The sequence below is a fragment of the Ovis aries genome, chromosome 2 (assembly GCF_016772045.2).
Source record: "Ovis aries strain OAR_USU_Benz2616 breed Rambouillet chromosome 2, ARS-UI_Ramb_v3.0, whole genome shotgun sequence".
Classification (NCBI taxonomy): Eukaryota; Metazoa; Chordata; class Mammalia; order Artiodactyla; family Bovidae; genus Ovis; species Ovis aries.
Window position 1 is genome coordinate 202,281,118 of NC_056055.1, and position 22,688 is coordinate 202,303,805.

The following is a 22,688-nucleotide window of genomic DNA, read 5'->3' on the forward strand; positions in this document are numbered from 1 at the left end:
ATGTAATTATGTGCCAAGACAAATACTATTGTTTGTGAGAAGATAATAATTACAATCTTCACCTGGGGTATTTTCAAGTTTTATTTTGAAATAGTAATATACACCAGGGCAAAAAAAAAAAAATTATGATAATAAATAACTGCAAATTCCAGTCTGCCCATCTACTTGTATAACCTCAGAGGTGATCACTGGTTTCCTATGTATCCTTGCAGACTTGGGGCTTCCCAGGTGGCTCAGCGGTAAAGAACCTGTCTGCTAATGCAGGAAACACAGGTTCCATCCCCCCGGAGGAGGAAATAGCAACCCAACTCCAGTATTCTTGCCTGGGAAATCCCATGAACAGAGGAGGCTGGCTGTTATAGTCCATGGGGTTGAAAACGAGTTGGACTTGATTTAGCGACTAAACACACACACAATGTTTACTTACAGCATACACTTCTTTTATACAAATGGTATCATACTGTACCCATCGTTTCAAGCTTTCTTTCTCATTTAATTACCTTGGGAAAATACCTTGCCAGTACATACATATACCTGTCATTCTTTGCATAATATTTCACTTAGTCTTTCTTTTGTCTTCCTTGCCTATGTAGCAAGCAATGCAGTGAGAAGTTTCGCTAGCAGAGGAAAACATTCCTATGTGACCCTTGAACTGTAACCAAAGAACAACTATATAATGTATTCCTAAATATTTGAGATGAGCTGCACCTAAAGGAGAAAGAATGGAGAATTACTAATCTGGTTGCCACAACTGTAATTTCAGTTTCTATTACCCAGATGTGTGAGCCAGAAAATGATTCATGCAGTCTGCATCAGCCGGATGATTTCTAAGATCCCTTTCAGCAACAAAATTCTGAGATTTGGAATTCCTGAGAAATTGTAACATACTGTGTAATAGTTTACATATTAAAAACATCTCATTTGGTCTCAACCGGGTAAGCAAAAAAGATTGAAATACTTTGCATTTAAAATAAAAGACATTAAAAATTATGACCAGGAAAATAATTTTAAAGCATCCTAAAGGATTCATCTCTAGATATTACAATTTAATGTTACAATAGAAACCACCTCAAATCTCTCAGCAAAGGAATATAATTAAATGGGAGCCAGCACCAGCCATCAACTATGTGCCTGCCCTTGAACTATCTATCCCCTTTATTTTTGTAGCAACCCTATAAAGTTCAAGTTTTACTTTAAAGATGAGGAAAGCTTCTTAAAGGATTATATAATTTGCCTAAGGTCATCCAGTTTACTTTCCAAGTAAAGTGAATTAAAATGAATATTCATTAGGCAAATTGTAATCTCACATTTCCTAGTTTTCCACATGATTCTGGACATAGGTATTTTGTTCTGATTCTCTTATTGGCTAACAAAAAAGGAGGGGATGGTTATTAAAGAGTGGACATAAATACTGTTCAAACTAAATCGGTTTTTCTTCTTCCCCAGGGAAGAGTTCTTTGCTTATCCTAAGAAATAACCAAAGATCAAAATCTAGTAATTAGCTATAATACAATTTCTTTTCTGACAGACTAGCGCTGTTGACCTGAGTAACTTCCATCTTTCTTCCCAAAGATGCCTAGGAAGTTTAGAATAATTTTCTTTATCCTTTTCCTTTCTTATTTGTCAAAATTTACTGTTTATAGGCTTCCTGGTGGCTCAGACTTCCAATTGGAAGAATCGGCTTCTGATGCAGGAGACCTGGGTTCATTCCCTGGGTCTGGAAGATTCCCTAAAAAAGGGAATGGCTACCCACTCTAGTATTCTTGCCTGGAGAACTCCTCGGACAGAGGAACCTGACAGACTAGATAGCCCATGGGGTCATAGAGTCAGACACAACTGAGTGACAAACACTTTCACTTTTTAAACCTGAAATTAATTCATTCCAAATACAGGGTATAAGTGAATGTATAATTTTTATTACAGAAAATTTTCTCCATACTTGAAATGCACTAAATCAATGTAATAAGATTGCTTTATATGAGCACATTTGTGTTCAGTACATACATCTGGTCTCTCTTCAATGACACTGCAATATAATTACTAGGTGCAAAACAAAGAATGCCATAGATCCACTTACAAACGCTCATTGTCTTCAGTGATGACAACATTATTGAGATCTCTCATGTATTCGTTCTTTTTCATTTTTTTTTAAAAGAAACTTTTTCTTTGAAAAGGGGATAGGCAGAAAACATCTCATGGGGAAAACCTGAATTAGGTAAAAGTTTAGCCATAAGTATAAATTAAAATAGATTTGAGTATTCAAAAACTGAAAAAAAGGGCAGGCATGACTTTTACTGGGTACCAAGAAAACCATGATCAGGCCCGCAATCAGATTAAACGGTTGCTTTGGACAAATCACAAAACTAAGTCCAAATTACTATTATGTAATCCAGGTGTTCTCAATCCTAATTACACATTAAAAAAAAACCCACAAATCTTTTAGATACCTATGCCAAACTCCCAAAACACTGCTCTACAAAAATGAGGCCTACGTATCTGTATGTTATAAAAAGCTCAAAAGATTAATGTAGTACACATATTGTTGGTTGCCCACGTTTTTTTTCCTTATCTAAACGTATTCTAAAAATGACCCATTCTGCCCTCATAAATACCTCTGTGTCTCAGAGGAGATGAATTCCACTTCCAGCTACAGTAGACCCAACTGACCTAAGAGTTATTCCATATCCTTTACGAGTGACTGGCCTGTGGGTGGACAGGTCTAAGCCACTTTAGATCAATGAGACCCAAGCATCTGGTGGCAAATTCTGGGAAAGCTTTTTGCATGTTAAGAGAGGGCCCCTGAAATCCTCCCCAATTCCTGCACTGCATGTAAATGAAGATGCACATAGTCCCAACTGCTACTGGCAAACATCCCATGACCACGAGGGTAGCCAGCACTAGATGATGCCAAGGCTGCAGTTGAAAACAGCAGGGAGAAAAAAGCCCAGAGGTTCTTGGTGACCTTCCTACGGAATCAATGGAATAGAAATACTGAAGCCCTTTTTATCAGCTAACTTCATGTATAATGATTCAATAGATTTTCTAATTGTTTAGGTCATTTTAAGTTGGCTTTTTTAGTTATTTGCATCTGAAAGCTAAAGGGTTATCCCACTGCAGCACCTTTTCAACCATGTGTGCTGTGCTTAGACACTCAGTCGTGTCTAACTCTTTGTGACCCCATGGACTGTAGCCCACCAGGCTCCTCTATCAATGGAGGTTCTCCAGGCAAGAATACTGGAGTGGGTTGCCATGCCCTCCTCCAGGGGATCTTTCCAACCCAAGAATCAAACCCAGGTCTTTTGGATTGCAGGCAGATTCTTTACCATATGAGCCAGCAGGGAAGCCCTAACAATCTGTATTAAGTAGAAACCACACAAACATGCCTTCATACTAAATCTGTAAATCCCAGATTGATTTATCTTTCCTACTGAACAAAGATTAAATCTTTAAAAAACTAATTTACATCTTGTTACACTTTTCCAATATTTGGGCTGAACTGTATTTAAAAGTTTATGCTCACTGCATTCATTTCATTATTCATTCAAAGTTTTTGCTATAGGCTTTGTCTTGAATGTGCAAGACCATTCGCCGTGCATAGAAGTCCCTGTATTCCTCTGGTAATTCAGCCAGTGTTTTTAAGGCTCTGTCCAAAATTTGTACAGCTCTTGATGCTGCCGTCAGATCTTTGTTTCCATAGGTATCCGTTTTATCATAGCATTCAGATGGAAGGTGCTTCCAAAAGACATTCACTCCCACTCCAAACTCTTCAGAAATTACATTATGGAACCATAAAGCTGAAGAAGTATTTAAAAAAAAAAAAAAGTTAAAAATAAAAGCTACAGTTAAAAAAAAACAAAATGTCAGTGAAATATCACAAATTGCATATAGCCAATTCAAGAAATAAATCTTATAACTAGATCCCTTCGTTAGCACACTCCTAGCTTTTAACAGAATCATTTTAACTTTTATGAACTGCCAACCAATTTAAAGTGTCAATAGCACAACCCTATGTTTAAAACTTCTGAAAGTAGCAATTTTTCCTTTTAACTTGAAAGACACAATAAAGTTCTGTTTGTTTTTTTATAAAGTTCTATTTGTTTTTTATAAAGTTCTATTTGTTTTTTAGATCTGTAATTTGGGGCTGTGTTTTTTGTTACTTGTTTACACTTCCTGAGTCACACACCACATCAAAAGTGTTTATTTTTTATACTCAGAACATTTCAATTATTTGAGGAGTATCTTTGACCTTTTCTGACTCAGTACAGTACTTTTGTTCTCAAAGACTTCCTGTTAAAGCTGCATTTGGTTTTCTAACTTGCTTAAAATCTGCATTCATTGTAGCCTCCCTAGTTTTATATTTCTAAGGCAGTTACAAGCATCCTATGTTAACATTCCTTTAAATATATATATAGAAGTAAAGCAAATATTTTGGTTGTGGAAAAGACAACTAAACTTCGTATAGCTAATTAATATTTTACTTCCACTAGAAAGTTTACTTCTTTGTTTTCAATTGAGAATAAATATTTTCAAAGCATAGGTGCTAAAGAAATACTAAACCAACACTACACAAAGATGAAATCCTAGTCACATCCAAAAAGTGTTTAATCTTGTGACAGAAAGGAAGATTTATAAGATGCTAAATTTTAGAAATAAACTCATTCTAAGAGTGCTCTAGAAAAAACAAAAGCTTAAAATATTTTGATTTACAAAACTAGGTTCCAACCATGGTTTTAATCTTAACTACTCTTTCTTTCAGAACCTTGTTTTCCTTATTCAGTGTTAACAGGGAAAAAAGCTAACCATTCTGTTAAATTTAAATCCAAAGATGGGACTTCTGCTCCTATTTCAAAATATCTGCAAATGTTAGTATTTTTTTCTCCTTTAAAGTTGTATACAGAATAACGCAGAACTGCATCACCCTTAATCATGCTTTCGATATAAAAACCCCAAATTTAAGTAATAGCAATGGATTTAAAACACAGTGTGCTGTGACTGTTTTCAATGAAGACTGAGAAGTCAAGGTATTAAACTTTTATACACAATTATGTAAAGTTAACTAAACAGGACAACACAAAGATTAACAAACTATGGTTCCCTGTCCTCAAGGAATTTATAACCTAGTCTCAAATAAGATCATATTATTATTAATACTTTTAACTTAATTTTATCACTCAAGAGGTATTATTATAAACATATTAACATATATGAAAGGTAAAACTATAAGCCAATTTGTTAATGTACCCCTTAATATTATGATTTTTATAATTTTCAGGTATTCAGTTTTGTATAATTACAGATGTTAACTGTAACACTAGTTACTAATAACTAATGCCTATATACTGTTCAAAGAAATTAAGTGACACTAATTCAGACTGTAGAAAAATAATGCACAATAGTGTATATCATAGGTATTGCATTATAACATTTGATATTTATAATATTATTTTTGGCTTTGAAATATATTTACAATTTCTTCATAATTACTTAAGTGACAGTTCTAAAACACATAAATATTTCAGAAACAAAATGATTTTAAAAGTACCACGAGGTATAATTTTTTGCAGAGGTAAAGTATCTTGCTTAGTATCCTTTAGTAAGAGAACTTAAGAGTATAATAATATATTTATAGGTTGTCTTTGAAAAACAAGACTTAATACTGTAAAAATCTGTCTTAGCATACTTTAAACACACATACATCTGTATATAAAAAGTCATCTTGTATACGATAGGATACAGTTAACAAACTTTTGTATTAAAAAAAAATCACATAATGGTCAGGTGAGTATTAATATTATAAAAAGCAAATTATTGAAGTCTAGAAATCTTACCAGGAATGAATAACACATCTCCAGCTTTAAGGGAACATTCATACCTTCTAGCCTTGGAAAACAGTGGATATTTAGCTAAGTCTGGGTTATCTATGTTCAGTACTTGTGATTTAGAACCTGAAAAGTTCCAAAACAGGATGATATAGATTGAATAGTTAGCATTTTTCTTAATGACCACAAAAATAAATTTGAAATTTTATTTTTTTCCTTAACAACTACTTTACGGTATCACACCATGAGAACAATTACTCTTCTCCTGAAGACAATTTTCAGTGACCTACCCTTTATTTATAAACATTGACATTCACGTAATATAATCAAGATAATCTAAAAATTTCGTTCTTCATATAACCTATCATCTCATGTATAGACATACACAATGAAGAACACAATACAGAACACAAATACAACACAAGAATCATAATTAGGAAGAAGCCCTACAAAGTTTTTCTTTGAGAATGAAGACATTAAAAAAAAAAACTTGAGAAATTTATTCTTTAAAAAAAAAATAGTACCTGATAAATATAAATATTGGGCATCTCGAGGACTGAACAGAACAACACGCTTTTTTCCTGTCACTTGTATTAAGAAGTTATCCATTACCTGAAGGCAAATAAGAACTTCTGAAAAAGCATAAAATTCTAATATACAGACTCAATGGTATTCCAAACAGTTGACCATAAATCCTATCTTTTAATAAAACCTGACTCAGATTACCTAAAACTCTTATAATAATATTCTAATTTAACAGTGAAAACAGATGTGTTACACAACTGCATCATTATTTCTCCAACACTACCTTAAAATGGGAAGGACTGGCAGGCCATTAGAAAATCTGCTCAGAACACTATTTGCCTTTGCTTCACCATTATGACAGCAAGTGCAGTATCATCTATTTGAGGCTCCCTTTGGTAAGTATGACCAACTCCCCTGGTGGCTCAGATGGTAAAGCGTCTGCCTACAATGTGGGAGACCTGGGTTCAATCCCTGGGTCAGGAAGATCCCCTGGAGAAGGAAATGGCAACCCACTCCAGTATTCTTGCCTGGAAAATCCCATGGACAGAGGAGCCTGGTAGGCTAATGGGGTCACAAACAGTCGGACACAGCTGAGTGACTTTACTTTCACTTTGGTAAGTATGGGTTTCCCAGATGGTACCAGTGGCAAAGAACCTGCCTGCCAGAACAGGACATGTAAGAAATGCTGGTTCTATCCACGGGTCTGGAAGATCCTCTGGAGGAGGGCATGAAGCCCACTTCAGTATTCTTGCCTGGAGAATCCCATAGCCAGAGGAGCCTGGAGGGCTACAGTCCATAGGGTCGCAAAAAGTTGGACCCAACTGAAGTGACTTAGCACGCACACATGCCTGTTGGTAAGTGTTTTAATTATCTATCAAGAAATACTGTAAGGCCAACGTTAGAGGACAGGATGAAAGCACTTAGAAAAACCAGGTGCTGAGGAAACACAAGGTAGTGCTGCAGCCACTGACACTCTTACTAGATAGCCAACCAGAATTTGGTTACAGGAAAATATACTGAATTTCCAAATTATTTCGAGAGGACCATAACTTAGCAAATAATTTTGATGAACTTAGTAATAGTGGAGCAATGTTGACTTTTATCATGTTTGTAAGGGCACACTGCATTAGTACAAATTTTGAAAAATCCTAAAAGCGGAGCTACAAGGACTTCCCTGGCAATCCAGTTATCAAGACTACATGTTTCCAATGTAGGGGGAGCAGGTTCAATCCCTGGTTGGGGAACTAAGATCCCAAATGCCTTACAGTGCAGCCAAAAATAGAAAAAGGAAAAAAAAAGGCAGAGCTACATTAATTCTCAGCTAAGGAATTAAAATATATACTAAGCAAGACATATTCATGATTCTTTACATATTACTTCAATCTAAGCATTTCTCCCTTAACAATGACTTATGTAAGCTTTAACTATGTAACTAGCATTCCTTTGACTTATTTTTAAGAAAAACTTCGTAATATTTAAGATAAAATGGATACTACACAAAATTTATGAATACAGTTAAAAGTATGAGTTATCATTTTCTCACCATACTATTCATGTAACTAAAACCTTAAACTGCCGTGTTGGAGAAGACTCTTGAGAGTCCCTTGGACTGCAAGGAGATCCAACCAGTCCATTCTAAAGATCAGTCTTGGGTGTTCTTTGGAAGGAATGATGCTAAAGCTGAAACTCCAGTACTTTGGCCACCTCATGAAAAGAGCTGACTCATTGGAAAAGATTCTGATGCTGGGAGGGATTGGGGGCAGGAGGAGAAGGGGACAATAAAGGATGAGATGGCTGGATGGCATCACTGACTCGATGGACGTGAGTCTGAGTGAACTCCGGGAGATGGTGATGGACAGGGAGGCCTGGCGTGCTGTGATTCATGGGGTCGCAGAGAGTCGGACACGACTGAGCAACTGAACTGAACTGAAAACCTTAAAAAATGTTAAGATCTTATATCTATCTCATTTAATTATACTATATCAAAATCCTCCCAAGAGGTCCTCAGCTATAAAACACTATAAAATATACCTCTAAAACTTTATTATAAAGTCTTATATTTAGAACTTTTCAAAATCTTCTTTTATCTTTGGAAACCTATCAAGGGGTCGCAGAGTCAGACACAACTGTGCAACTAATGTACACACAAGATATTGCTTTAAATTTTCTAAATTTCTCTACCCAATACCAAACTAAACACAAACCTAGACTTTCAATGTTTTTAGCTATTTATTTGCATGTGTTTGCACGTGTGTGTGCATGCTCAGTTGTGTCCCACTCTGTGACCCCATGGAGTGGTGTAGCCCACCAGGCTCCGCTGTATATGGAATTTTCCAGGCAAGAATACTGGAGTGGGTTGCCATTTCCTACTCCAGGAGATCCTCCCAAGGGTTGAGCCCACATCATTTGTGTCTCCTGCATTAGCAGGAGGATTATTTACTGCTGAGACACCTAGGAAGCTCATGCATGTGTTTAAGCAAATAAAACTGTATCACCATAGAATAAATAGTCAAGATCAATATCTGCGCATCTCACTGCTCAATAAATACAGTAGACACTTGACATTCTCAAGGGATATATACCCTAAGGCCTCCAGGCATCTCCAAATTTTTACAGTTGGAAACGGCTCTCCACAAACTTCTGCCTTTCTCCCAAACAACGGTTCCATCTAGTCACATATATAACTTCAACTTTAACATTTTTTCCACTTTCAGTTTCCCCCCTCATCTGGTGTCCATTTTCCACATGTTAAAAAAACAAAAAACACTTGAAAAAACTCAGTATATATATTTATAATGATGAATCAAGAACAAGACCACAGAGAAACGCCAATTTAAGAAACTAACTAGGCTCTAGCATTAACTAAATAATTTACTCCCATACCACTGCCTAGCAAAGCACCTGTTTTAAACCTCATGTTTCAGCAAATTACATGTCAGGGATCTTCAGGGTAGCCTCCCAAAAGTTAACCCTGTGAATATTCAGTCTATAAATTCTAAACGCTACTGTAGTTTTAGATTTCTCATTTTATGTAGCATACATCATAGTGTGTCCAAAGTTGTAACCCTGGTGAGCTGATTCGAAAAACACTGGAAAAGAACTGCTCTTCTTTGAAGAATTTTGGAAACTTAATATCTCCTTCCAATAAAGGAAACTGCTTTCTGATATCTGCAACATCCTGCATTGAGAGAAATACAATGAGAATTTTATTCCACAATATTGGAGTAATGCTTATTTTATCTAAGCCTGTCATCAGAGCCCATGAAATCACGGAAGAATGGTACAAAATTCTGCTCACTGTTTTAAAATACTAGGATGTGACCATAGCCAACACATGATCTTTTAAGTGAAGGAATGGCAGACTGTGTAATTATACATTCAACAATATCACTATTGTTAACCTTTATATGCTTCCTTAATAGGAAAGTTAATCTTACTCTAAGCAAGAATCATACAATTGCCACCTACTTAAATGTAAGAGTCATTAACTTGAATGTTATCAACTATGTAAAACCTGTGGCTTCTGCTAAGAGAGAAGACTAAAAGAAGGTAAAGAAATAACATGCCATAAAGAGAAAAGATAGAATCTGACTTGATCATTTTAGGGACTGCTCCTTAACTGTGTCCATATTAATTTGACTCTGAATACATATATATGAATTATCCAGGTTTTTTATATCATCTTAGATTACATTTTATTAGCTGAATGGCCATCTGCAAAATAAGTAGAATAGATTCCTTAATTGTGGAAAGATTAGTTAACTTTTTACCTTCAGAATTCTTACCTTTCTAGGGTCTTCTCCAAGTGATCGGAGGTAGTACTTCTCATCCTTAAACATGCCAAAGAAAAATAACATCAGTATTCACTTAAAAATATTAGAAAGTAAAAACAAAAGGAAATAAATTTGAAAATCTAACTCAAGCCATTTTCAAAAAAACTTCCACTTTCTTCCCTTTCTACTAATGCTCCCTGGTGGCCATATGAAGAAATGTCTCTATATGTACTTGTAATAATGACAGGATCCATAAAACATCAGGTAAAATAAATTCTTTATACAGGCAATACATGCATACCACATCTAAAGCCACAAAGCTTAATTTAGACTTTAAATTATTTACAATCTTAATTAGCATCTTAAGACATTAAAGAAATCCCATTTTTATAACACACATGATCTCAAGAGTATCATTGAGGGCCAACAACAAACTTCGTGAATATAATGCAAATATAGAAGATAATATATTTTATACTTTTAAAACTAATTTTTTTAAAAAATCTGAAACACTGTATTTTATAAAGCTAAGCTTATCCCTAATCATAATTCTCAACCCAAATCATTAAGAGTCAGCTCAGGTATGAATCAGAACTATGTCATCGTATAGTAATAAACTTAAGTTGATGCTTTAAAAAACTGTCAATTACAACTTCATTAAGTAGCTCTAATAGGGAACTATTTGAATTACAAAGTATACATTGCCTGTATTTTCTGTAATTAGTAAACTGAGCCACATCAGGTCAAACACAGGGGCAACCCAACACAAGAATTCTGCATCTTTTATACTTACATTGACCATTATAGCACAAACTTCAAAATATATCTCATTTATCGTAACAATATATTGTACATCTATGTTCACAGATTTTACTTAAATACAAGATTTACTGATTTTAAATTTTTAACTAGTACCATATCAGGTAAGTTTCATAAATTTATTACTAGCTAAACAGGTTCAGGGCTTGCCTGGTGGCTCAGACAGCAAAGAATCTGCCTGCAATTTGAGAGATCCAGGTTCGATCCCTGGGTTGGGAAGATCCTCTGAAGAAGGGAATGGCAACCCACTCTAGTATACTTGCTTGGAGAATTCTGTGGACAGAGGCTAAGTCCATGGGGTTGCAAAGAGTGAGACAAGACTAAGCGACTAACACTTTCACTTTCAAACTCGTTTCAAAGTCTATTCTTCAAAATTCTAAGCGTCATCCACCAGTTCTAATGTTTCAGGATATAAAATATAAATTTATGTGGCAGATACAGAGATGCACCACAGAACCCTCTTCAAGAAAAGATTCATTAATTGCAAGGTGTGTGATAAACTTACAGCTGCCAGCTGTTAACTCCTTCAGGTCTACCTCACCCTTTGAACTGAAGGTCGTGCTCTTTCTAGGGTAGCCTCAACCAGTGACTAAGCAAGATGGTAAAAGGCCTAGACACTGCCACCCTGGACAGGATTCCTCTAGGAAGCAGTCTTTGCTCAGGAGTTCCACATGGAGCTGGCAGAGTTGGTCAGCTCTGGATCACTGCCTGATGGCACCCTCTATCCAAATCTTCTCCTTTTCTTTCACAGGTATTTTCCCCAATAAGTCTTTCGTAGTCCTAATCTCATTGCAGCATGTGTTTCCCAGAGAACTGAACTGACAGTCCAGTTCATCTTACACATCACCCTAACTTTTAGACTTTAATACCATTACCTTATCCCTATTTCCTTTATTTCACTTGACATATCATGGCTATTTAAATCTGTGCCACTCATTACCCTTGGACAGGAAAGTACCAAAGTGCAGCTGAACATACATGTTAAAGCATGACTGTAAAGCTAAAACACATTTTTCAGATATAGCTAATGGAATCAGTTTTGTATATATTCTAGTCATACAATTAGAATCGGACATCTGGGATTTGTAGGGATAAAACATCACGTGATGAAAGAACAGAGAAAATGTAATAGCCTTTACCACCAAACTGACCATCAGCCCAGCTGGCTCAGATGCAGGCAACAGCTTTCTTCAAAGCTTAAAAAGCAGTTTATTTTTCAAATGTGCTTTTGAGATAACACAGTAAACTTTTTTAAAAATGTATTTATAAAAGCCTCAATGTCTCAAGATATTTAAATTCTATTTTGCATTATTTTAAGCTGGATTATTATGTAAATAAGTAGAATTCTTCTGCATATAATCCTGAACAAATGTTACAGCAAATATACACAACAGAAATCACATTAATAACAATAAAAAAATACAGAAATAGTCTTATAGATATGAAAACAAAGTTCTCCTTTTTAGCATCTGAACTTGGCATATCAGACCAAAGCATTTTCAGAGGAGGTAGTATTAATAACTAACATTTAGTGAGTGATTCCTACCTATCAGACACTGTACTGAGTGCAGATTTTATTGAGTTAACTGTCACATAAAACTTATGAAATAAGTACTATTACTGTTCCTATTTTACAGATGAGAATGCCGAAGCACAGAAAGGCAATGAGGACAAGGTTTGAGATCTAATAAATAGCACAGCTAGGATATACGGAAAGCTATAGTTCTCATATATCTAACATTCTTTTATAAGAAAATAATTTCATGATTATAATGTTTTCTTAAGAAAATGTGTAAAAACAATTACCTCTGAAATAAAGAATTCCGTATGCTTTTCTTCAGCTGCCCTTTGTACCAACTTGTCAAAAGGTAAAGTTCTGAAATAAACACAAAAGAATCCTTAGACTTAGTAAAAATAAACTAGTAATACTCTAACCACTACACACACACACACACACACACACACACACACACACATACACACACATACTGCTTGCTAGAGTTTGATATAATCTTCTGTTTTATAACACAGTATCCATAATTTTTATTATAACCTATTATGTGGAATTCTAAGTTTTCAAACTTCATTTAGAGTTGAGCTTATTTGACTTAGGTTGTCTGAAATTTTGCTTTCAAAAATTAAAGATTTTTAGATCTACAGTATAGATGGATCCTTCTCATATGTCAATATACTCCTATTCCAAGTTGTTGTTAGAAAAATGTTTCTGGTTTTATGGTATATATGGAAATATACAAACTTGCAAGCTTTTACTGCTACTAACTTTCAAGTTTCATGGCAAAACAAGTCTCGGGATAAACGAGGCAAACTACTAGTGCTACTGTAGAAGAGATAACAAGCAAACGGTCCCATGAAGACAAAGCCCCTCCCCTTCTCACCAACCTGCCTGCCTTCCAGCAGGACTAAACAAAACTGCTCTCACCCTTCTATACCACATTCTATCATTTCAGGCTTCTGAGTAATAGCTCAAGAATTCCAGTGAAATGATCAAATTTTATTCTTAAATATTTCTGCCCAAAGGCCCATCTCCTTCCATCCTGGTAAACAGGACTGAACACTGTAGAAGAAAAGTTTGTTTTCTTTACCTCGCTCTTTTGAGTGTGAGGGTCACCTTCTCTGAGTCATATTCTATCTGTTCAATCTTCTAGAATCAAAAGTACTGCCCACTACCTGAAGATCATACCTTATCAGAAACATCAAACACAGACAATGACATCACCAAAGGCATCTGGGTCACTACACTCTAGCCTCCACACCTCTGATTAGGAGTTGTAATCTTTCGCTCTTACTAACAAATATCTTTCCACTTGAACTCTATAACAGGGAGGTAAGATTTCCTTGTAAGAAGATGACCATGCAATGCTTTCCAAGAAACATAGTGGGTTAACATAAATGTGGAATGTCAGCTATTAGAACAGATAACACTGTTTACTGAAAAGAAAAAGACCTTCTGGGAATCCCCTGGAGGTCTAGTGGTTAAGACTATGCTCCCAATGCATGGGGCATAGGTTTGATCCTTGGTCAGGGAACTAAGATTCCACATGCCACGCACCTCGGCAAAGTGAAAGTGAAAGTAAGTCGCTCCATCGTGTCCAACTCTTTGTGACCCCATGGACTATATAGCCCATGGAATTCTCCAGGCCAGAATACTAGAGTGGGTAGCCTTTTCCTTCTCCAGGGGATCTCCCCAACCCAGGGACTGAACCCATGTCTCCCGCATTGCAGGCAGATTCTTTACGAGCTGAGCCACAAAGGAAGCAAATCTCAGCAAAAAAAAACAATTATTTATTATGTCTGGACTGGAAGGATGGTGACTGAACTCTTAATTGTTGGGAAGCAGAGGACGTGGCTTCCCTGTGTGCAGTATAACTCAGTAACTGAGCACATCCCTTGGAGGAACTGAGAAACTAAGGTCATAGTCATCTTATGCTACAGGTTGCTGTGGACTATGCAGCTTAACTAAACTAGGGTATCTCTGTATCTACCTCTAGTCTTGTTTCCTCACAAGGAAGTTATCACTTAGTGAGCCAAAAATGGCTTCTGAATTGGTATAAGGACTCTACTGATACTATCCTGCTAGGATGCTGTTTCCTGCCTTGTACCCCTTTGCAAAGCTAAGATAATCTGATGCCAGATTCTGGACTAGCAGGTGTCAATCTGAATTTGAGGACACTACTGATAATTATGTAGAGTGGACATTGCAGGAGAGAAGAAAGAAGGCTGTCATCTACTCAGACCAATCTACTTCTAAGGTTTCTGGCTAATAATATCAACAAATTTATTTGTTTAATGTTTTCCATCTCTGATCTCACTGTACACCCTTCATTTCTACCAAAGCATCTTTTGAAGAGTTTGGAAATAATACAGAAGCCTCTGCAGGCCAGAGCTACCTCTGTAATTGGTGCAGGTGCTAAGGTCTTCGAGAGAACCTAAGACCTTTACAAGAAGAGGCCAGGTAGAGTAGTTCAGTCCAAAGCAGAACTTGGGTGGCCTCAGTAACCTTCTCCTTTAGTAGTACCATCCAAGCTGAGAGAAGGGGGAAACAGGCATATCAATTGGGAAATTCTTTGGCCTTAAGGTCTCATCTACCCTATGCATGTTTCAGTAAGAAAAGCACCTGCTATACAATGCTCCACTTGTCTGGACTGACATACAGACCAGCAAGTGAGGTAGTATCCAAGAAGGATTAGAACTGTTAGGACTCTGTGGAGTCAGGTAAATTTGGGAATAAGTCTTGGTTCCATCATTTCAAGCTACATTTACAATCTTGAGTAAATTATTTAACATTTTTAAGCTTCCGTTTTCTCATCTGTGTAATTATCAGTTAAAAAAATATACCTCATAGACATTTAAATGAGTAATATAATTTAGGACGCACAGTACATGATATATAAGAAATGTTCGATGATAGATGGTGGGGTTAACAATAATGGCAACGCAGCAGCAAGCAGTTAACAACATTCAGAAAAAGAAAAAAAGAAATCCTTACTGTTCTGTTCCCCATTTTGGAAAGGTTTCTTTCCAAGATCAGGAATGATGAAAGTGTAACAAACAATAAGAGCAGGATGACAGGAGTTAGACAATATGGATGTGATAGGCAGAAGCAGCAAAGCAAAGCTCATGTAAGACTCAGACTTGAAAAAAAAAAACCTATGGACAGAATACCAACAGTATCCTTTCAAGGCTCTTCATTTTTATGTATACGGATTCTGGAAGAACAGGAAGAGCTACCATGAGGAAAGAAGTAAAAGCCAAGACTTGGGAACATATTTATCTTCAAGTGTTTAAAAAGCAGAAATGAAACCTTAATCTAAAGTGTTAATAATGAGATACGTGCGTAGGTTCTCTTACTTTCCAGCCTCTCTCTGTGGCCTAGATGCCTCCCTTCTTTCCTGTTCCCCAATAACTGCAAAAATGACTACATCTGTTTTCCTTCTGTCTCTAGGCAAATAATCTTGCAACTCTTTAGCAGCTCTAGTGAAAGGCTCAGAGGAGCTGGAATAGGAACTATTACATAATATACGTGCTTCAAAAACATGTTTTGAAGTTTATAGGACATGACATAACATTAAGGCAATTCAAGACGAAGTTTCAATACCCATTTGTTACAGCACTGGGCTTCCCTGGAAAATAAACATCATTAGCTGCAGGCTGAGAAACACTCATCATTCCAGCACTTTCTTCCACTTTCTTGTTTAATAAAAAATGAAAAGTTCTTACACTTGGAAAAATTCATAGCAATTAAATTCAGTTTATGGCCTATTAAAAACCAAAACTGTAACAGCAAATATTCAAAGAATCAAATACCAAGAAATGGTTTGGCAAGCTGCTATACAAACTTGGAAAACTCTAATGAGAAAAGTATGACCCTGGACACTGGAAGCTCTGTTTAGCTCATCTCTTAACTCTGGAAGGAACAGTGAGAGCCACCTTTCTCTAAAAAATCAGTCTTTTGTGAACATGGTTTTCAATAGACTGGATTTGCTAGAAACTACACGTGCTCAGAATTTGAAAACTGTTTTTAAATTTAACATTTTTAGTGAAACTCAAGGGAATAAACTCATGGGAATAAACAGCATAGTAAAACTATACGATTACAGCATTTAAAGCTTTCAAGTTCAGATATACCACAGCTTTCAACTATCTTTTAAGACACCCCAAAACATAAAACGACAACCATGAGGGAAATTTAACATATTTAAGATTATTTTGTCAAAAAAGAAAATTAAGTCATATTTATCCAAGTTGACAAAAGATTATATATACCAAACATAGCAACCACCTGTCTTATATTTCTGGAGAGAGCAGAAAAAGAAAAAAACAAAAACAGGAGCTTATACTTAACTAAAAACAATCTGGAAGTAGAAAACCTTCCAAAAATAGGGCATTTAAAATTAAAACAGGTTATGGAGGAAAAGTTTAGAATTTACAACTCTAGATAACAATTACTGATGTGGGAAGATCAACTAATCAATGAAACGCTAAATGAATACTGCACATCCAGCTTTAGATGTAATCTAACTCTAGTTACAGAAATTCTCTGCTCTTTCCATAACTCCAGAGGGTATTGGGTATACACTCTATTTTTAAAAGAGTCTTTGGAAATGTCTTTGTATAATTATGTAAGCTGAGAATTCTTGTCTTTTAAAAGCCATTCTTTAAAAATTAGTAAGCTATTCTATAATTATATCAAACAAGCCAAGAGAGAAAATGCCATATGGTCTTTGTATAATAATACAAAAATATTTTACAGGTTTAAAAAAAGTTACGTATATCCCCAGAGTAAACCTCAGAAGAAAATACCTATATACAAAGTTTTTACTAATGAAGTCCATCTGGGCAACTGCAGCAACATGAATTTTCACCTCTTTCCTCCCTCCGATTTGGCTGAGGTAATCCACTGTCCATTTGCTTGTACATGCTCCCAAATCAATTCCTTCCAACACTAGAGGTTTTCTCTGTGTGGGAAAAATCAACAAAAATTAGGGAAAACCAACAATATATCAAGGGTAATAAAGGGATAAAAACAAATAAAAAATGACTATTGACCCCAAGATGCTCAAAATCAGATCTTCTGACAATTCATGCTGTAACTAAAACAGGAAGAGGAAACTATGTAATATACTTAGAATAAAATTTTAACATTAGGAAAACAAAACCAAACCAAATAGCAATACTATCATAAGCTCAGAAACAAGAGAAGTCCGAATACTATTCAAAGCATTTTTATGTGTTATATATATAACAAAAAATACAACTGATTAAAATTTGTACTTTATAGTCAAATATGGTTTGAAACTTTTTATTTTGATAACCATTCTAAACTTATGGAAAAGTTACAAGAACATTACAAAGAACTCCCATATACCATTTACTCTGAGTCACGAGTTGCTAATTTAACACTTTGCCCCACTTACTTTACCATCTGCTCTCACTCTTGCAAAGTGTGTATAGAGACATATTAAAAGTAATTTAATTTTTTCTAAACTATTTCAGGATAGTTTTCCAAACTGTCTCTATCATGCTCCTTTATCTCTAAAACTTGAGCATATTTTCTGAGAACAAAGACATTCTTTTGTATAACCACAGAATAATTATCAAAATTATATTTAACAGCTATAGTACTTTTATCTAATTCAGCTTGTATCCAAATTTTGCTAATTGTCTCTGTATTTTTCCCCTACTTCTGAGATACCACACTGCATTTAATTCCTGCTGCTAAGTCGTTTCAGTCGTGTCCGACTCTGTGTGATCCCTATCCCACAGACGGCAGCCCACCAGGCTCCCCCGTCCCTGGGATTCTCCAGGCAAGAACACTGGAGTGGGTTGCCATTTCCTTCTCCAATGCATGGAAGTGAAAAGTGAAAGTGAAGGTGCTCAGTCGTGTCTGACTCTTCGCGACCCCACGGACTGCAGCCTACCAGGCTCCTCTGCCCATGGGATTTTCCAGGCAAGAGTACTGGAGTGGGGTGCCATTGCCTTCTCCGACACCTCTTTTAATCTGGAACAGCTCCTCAGACTTGTTCTTCTATGCCCTGGACACTTTCTGAAGAGTACAGGCTAGTTATCTTATAGAATGTCCTTCAATAGGCATTTACATGATGCTTCTCCATGATGAGATTCAGCTGATGCGTTTCTGCAAAGAATGTACCACTCAGTATTGCTGAGTGCAAAAATTGTGATTTAAAAAAAAATCACCTTCTACAGGTACTAGTTGGTATTCTGATGTAAGAATTACCTCTAACTTCTCCATTTTTTTTTAATTGAGTTATAATCTACCAATATAATTTTGAAGCTCAAGTTATCCCAGATTTGGCCAGTAAGAATACCTTCAAGCTGGCTCTTGTGACTTTCTGCCTGAGCACATCTTACTTTATGGCAAAATAACATAATCCAGTATTCTTTTACCTCTCTGTCCCAGCCCTATAATTATTTCTTCAAGTAGCTCTGGTTTCTTCTAGTGGGGAATTCTGTTTAGGAACAATGATCTGGGTGCTAAATGTGTTCATGACTACTGATGTGTCATTACATACAGGCCTTCTCAGGGGAAGGAGCGAGGAAACACATCAAGGTATGTATATACTCCCTCCCTCCCCCCACCCACAATATACACCCATACACACACACTACATATGCATACGGTTGTTTTTCTCTCTCTCAATATGTACTATACACACACACACACAGAGTCTTAATGGATGTATCATGAATCATGATACTTCCAATATGGTTACCTAAGTCCAAACTTATACCACAACATTTATTTCAATATTTCTTGTTCATATATTTGTAAACTACCTGCTCTCTTCCTGAGAAACCTGGTTCCAATCATCCTCAATGTTTCATCAGTTGCACAATCCCAGAATTCACAGTAAGTACTTCTACAATTGCTAAGTTATACCACTGTAAAAAAGTATACAAACTAGAATTCAGCATTTTTTATAGTTCTTTTTGTTTTTAGACTGCCATAGAATCAAAGTATGGGCTTCCCTGGTGGTTCAGATGATAAAGTGTCTACCTGCAATGCAAGAGACCCATGTTTGATCCCTGGGTCAGGAAGATCCCCTGGAGAAGGAAATGGCAATCCACTCCAGTATTCTTGCCTGGGAAATTCCACACAGGAGCCTGGCAGGCTCCAGTCCCTGGGGTTGCAGAATTGGACATGACTGAGCAACTAACACATTCCAAATTCATAATCAAAGTACTGTGTTCAAAAGTGACTTAGGTTACTTCTCTCTCCCTTAATTAGGTTCACTTGTTTATATTCTATACTAGAGTTTGTTTTTTTTTAATTATTCCTTATCCATGTTAATTTTACTATTACTATTACTTCAGAATATAAAACATTAATGCGATCTCCAAAGTCAAAATTAGGTCAAAAAAGGTCACCGCATCTATACTCACCATGTTGTAATCACTCAACCCCTATAGATAACCAGTCTCATTAATGTCTGGCTTATCATCCCCATGTTTCTTCTTTGCAAAGTGATCAAAAACCATATAAATTTCCTTATTTTTTATACAAAATTATACATTGTCTTTTGTAATTTTTTCTTTTTAAAATTATATCCTGAAAATCACTGTTATCAGTTCAGATTTTCTCTCATTGTTCTTTTACAGCTTAGCACACTATAGTGCAAATGGACAATTTAATCAGTCTCCTATAGTAGGTTTTTTAGGTTATTTGTAATCATTCTCAAACATAATAAATATTAGATATTTTCATACTGTTTAAGTACATTCCCAGAGTAAACTCCTGAAGAAGAACTACTATGTCATAAACACATCAACAGCTTTGTTAGATATGCCAAATTCCCCTCCATTAGGCTTGTACTGCTTCTGCTGCTGCTAAGTCCCTTCAGTTGTGTCTGACTTTGTGGGACCCAATAGACAGCAGCCCACCAGGCTCCGCTGCCCCTGGGATTCTCCAAGCAAGAACACTGGAGTGGGTTGCCATTTCCTTCTCCAATGCCATGAAAGGACTTGGCATAAAATGTGAGTGCCAGCTTCCTCAGAGACTCACAAAGAGTGTATTATTAAAGCCTTTTGATTTTTGCCAATATGATACATAAATGGTATCTATTCTTTAAATTCTCTTATGAGTAAAGCTGAATGTCTTTTCATGTTTAGAGACCATTTTTATCTTTTTGTCAACTGTTCACTTTTTAATCAGATTTTTGCCTGCTTCCCCATTAATTTTTAAAAGTTCTTTACATACATGTGCTTTTGCTGACCTTTAATGAAATATATATTGTAATATTTTCCTTCCAGTTTGAACTTGATGTACTCATATTTTAATCTTTTATTACACTTGAGTCATAATAAGGAAACCCTTCCATAGACCTAGATTACAAAGAAATTTATCCATGTTTTCTTCTAGTACTTATATAATTTCTTTTTTTATTTAGATCTCTAATCCTTTCAGAGATTACTTTTGTGTATGGTGTCAGATATAAATCTAATTTTATCATTTTATAAATGACTGTGACTATCCAGTTGTCCAAGCACCATTTATGTTAAAGTTCATCTTTGCCCTAGTGATTTAATGTCATATTCATCACATGCTAAATTTCTATATGAATGGAAATTTATCCAGACTCTGGAAATACATACATAAAGTCACTCAGACTTTCTTCTCTATTCATCTGGTCTATCCATGCAACTGTACCACATTGTTGGTTATTAAAACATTTTAAGGACTATATCCCTTCTCAGCTTTTCTTAAGAGTTTCTGAAGTAGAAAAGTCTTGTTTTGCAAATTAGTTACTGATTTCTAGTTTTATTACACTGTGATCAGTGTTATTTGCAATTTTCCACTTTACAGTGTTTAGTGATGCTTTCTTTGTAACATATTATGTCTTGTCTTGGAAGGCTAAATTACAAAACACTTTTTGCTAGCCATCTTACAAAGCATTTACACATTCATATATCATCTGATGGTCACAATTCTGTCCTGAAGGCATCTATACACTAATGTGTCCCGTGGTGGGGAAGGACAACCACCCATCTAGCCTCGCCTCCCAAATAAATTAAGACTTGAATTCTCCCCGTAGGTTTCTAACCCCTAAAAGAAAACTTCATCCCTGACTTTTGTAACACTCCGAATTGTAGCTCTAGAACCATCCTCAGAGATGTAAATATCAAGTAAAATTACTGGGGTAGGGGGTTCTTTATCATGAGCAGGCTAATTGTAATCTTATGGTTTGTTTGTTTTTTTAAATATCTGCTCGTCTCTTTATTCTCAGTTTTTCTGATGCCTAGATTCCCTTGCAAAAGCACTGCAAGTAAAAACACTTTCTCCCCCATTAAGATTTTTCTGAGTTTTGTTTTAAAGAACTAAGGTTCGAATTACAGATACAAAAGAAGGTCTTATCTACAACCCACGTTAGTTAGAATCCAGTGGAAGTTTCTCGTGGGATTCCCATTGCTTCCCCTTTTGGATCAGTGCAGTGAAAAACTGCTCCTTCAAATCCAGTAATTAGTGTAGATAACAGGCGCCGTTCAAGCTATTGGGGGGTAGGGGTCGGAGGTGGGGCGCGAAACTGCCCCTAGACTTTAAGAAATTCGACGAAAAACTTAAAGACCTGGGGGAGGCGGGGGAGGGGAGCTGGGGGTGGGTGAATATTTCCCTAGGGTGCCATGGTAGTGGTATTAGACTCCTTGATCGAACCCCCGCAAGGCAGCTAGCGGGGCTTATTAGGCAAAATATTTCTCGTAGTCAGCGCTCTGACGTCCAACTGCTTCCCAGAAACGTGGAACGGTGCTGGCCGAAAAATTTAATAGATGAGACCGTCAACATCCCCCAGGTGCTCCCTTGGCCGCAGAGCCAACTAGCCACTTTAAACTGACAACCTTCTCGCCACAACCTGGATCCCAAGAAACCAGTTCGGAGCCGCTCGAGTGGTAGGAACAGGTATCCACCGACATCCCGTGGTTCCGCCCCGGGAGAGGGCCTCACCTGCGGATACAGGTGCTCTATGAACTGCTCCTGCGAAACGCCCTCGAATCGGGGTACTGAGAAGCGGTGTCCGGCCATGGTTGTTCACGCCAATCCTCTTCCAAGTCCTGGGACCCTCTGCACTAATACGTTCCTCAGCGCGCGATCCGCCCGGAAACAAGACCCGGAGAGAAAAGGTCCGGGAGGCAGGCTGAGTCGCGAGAACTGCCGGTTCCTAGAGTGGGGCTCGGGGCCGACAGACTTATGATGGAGAGCAGAGAAGGGGCGAATTCACCA

General features: G+C 36.5%; 1 protein-coding gene across 2 annotated transcripts; it reads right to left on the minus strand.

Moving 5' to 3' along the window:
* Positions 1-63: 63 nt before the first annotated feature.
* Positions 64-22,536, minus strand: TYW5 (tRNA-yW synthesizing protein 5). Of its 2 annotated transcripts, XM_004004804.5 has the most exons (8): positions 22,413-22,536; positions 17,258-17,412; positions 12,743-12,812; positions 10,130-10,174; positions 9,385-9,522; positions 6,344-6,431; positions 5,829-5,945; positions 64-3,794 (listed from the first exon to the last, which is right to left on the minus strand). In XM_004004804.5, exons 1-8 carry the CDS (start codon positions 22,488-22,490, stop codon positions 3,538-3,540), a joined length of 948 nt encoding a protein of 315 aa, XP_004004853.1. In that variant the 5' UTR covers positions 22,491-22,536; the 3' UTR covers positions 64-3,537. The 2 variants fall into 2 exon arrangements, with proteins under 2 accessions (XP_004004853.1, XP_042099982.1); XM_042244048.1 differs by lacking the exon at positions 9,385-9,522.
* Positions 22,537-22,688: the final 152 nt, after the last annotated feature.

Excerpts from the sequence above, each read along its gene's own strand:
- TYW5 (XM_004004804.5), bottom strand. The coding sequence starts at position 22,490 with ATGGCCGGACACCGCTTCTCAGTACCCCGATTCGAGGGCGTTTCGCAG. Across the intron at positions 6,432-9,384 it reads AACTTTGGACACACTATGAT|GTAATGGATAACTTCTTAAT; the intron begins GTATGCTACATA and ends ATTTGCCTTCAG. Across the intron at positions 5,946-6,343 it reads CCAATATTTATATTTATCAG|GTTCTAAATCACAAGTACTG; the intron begins GTACTATTTTTT and ends GGAACTTTTCAG.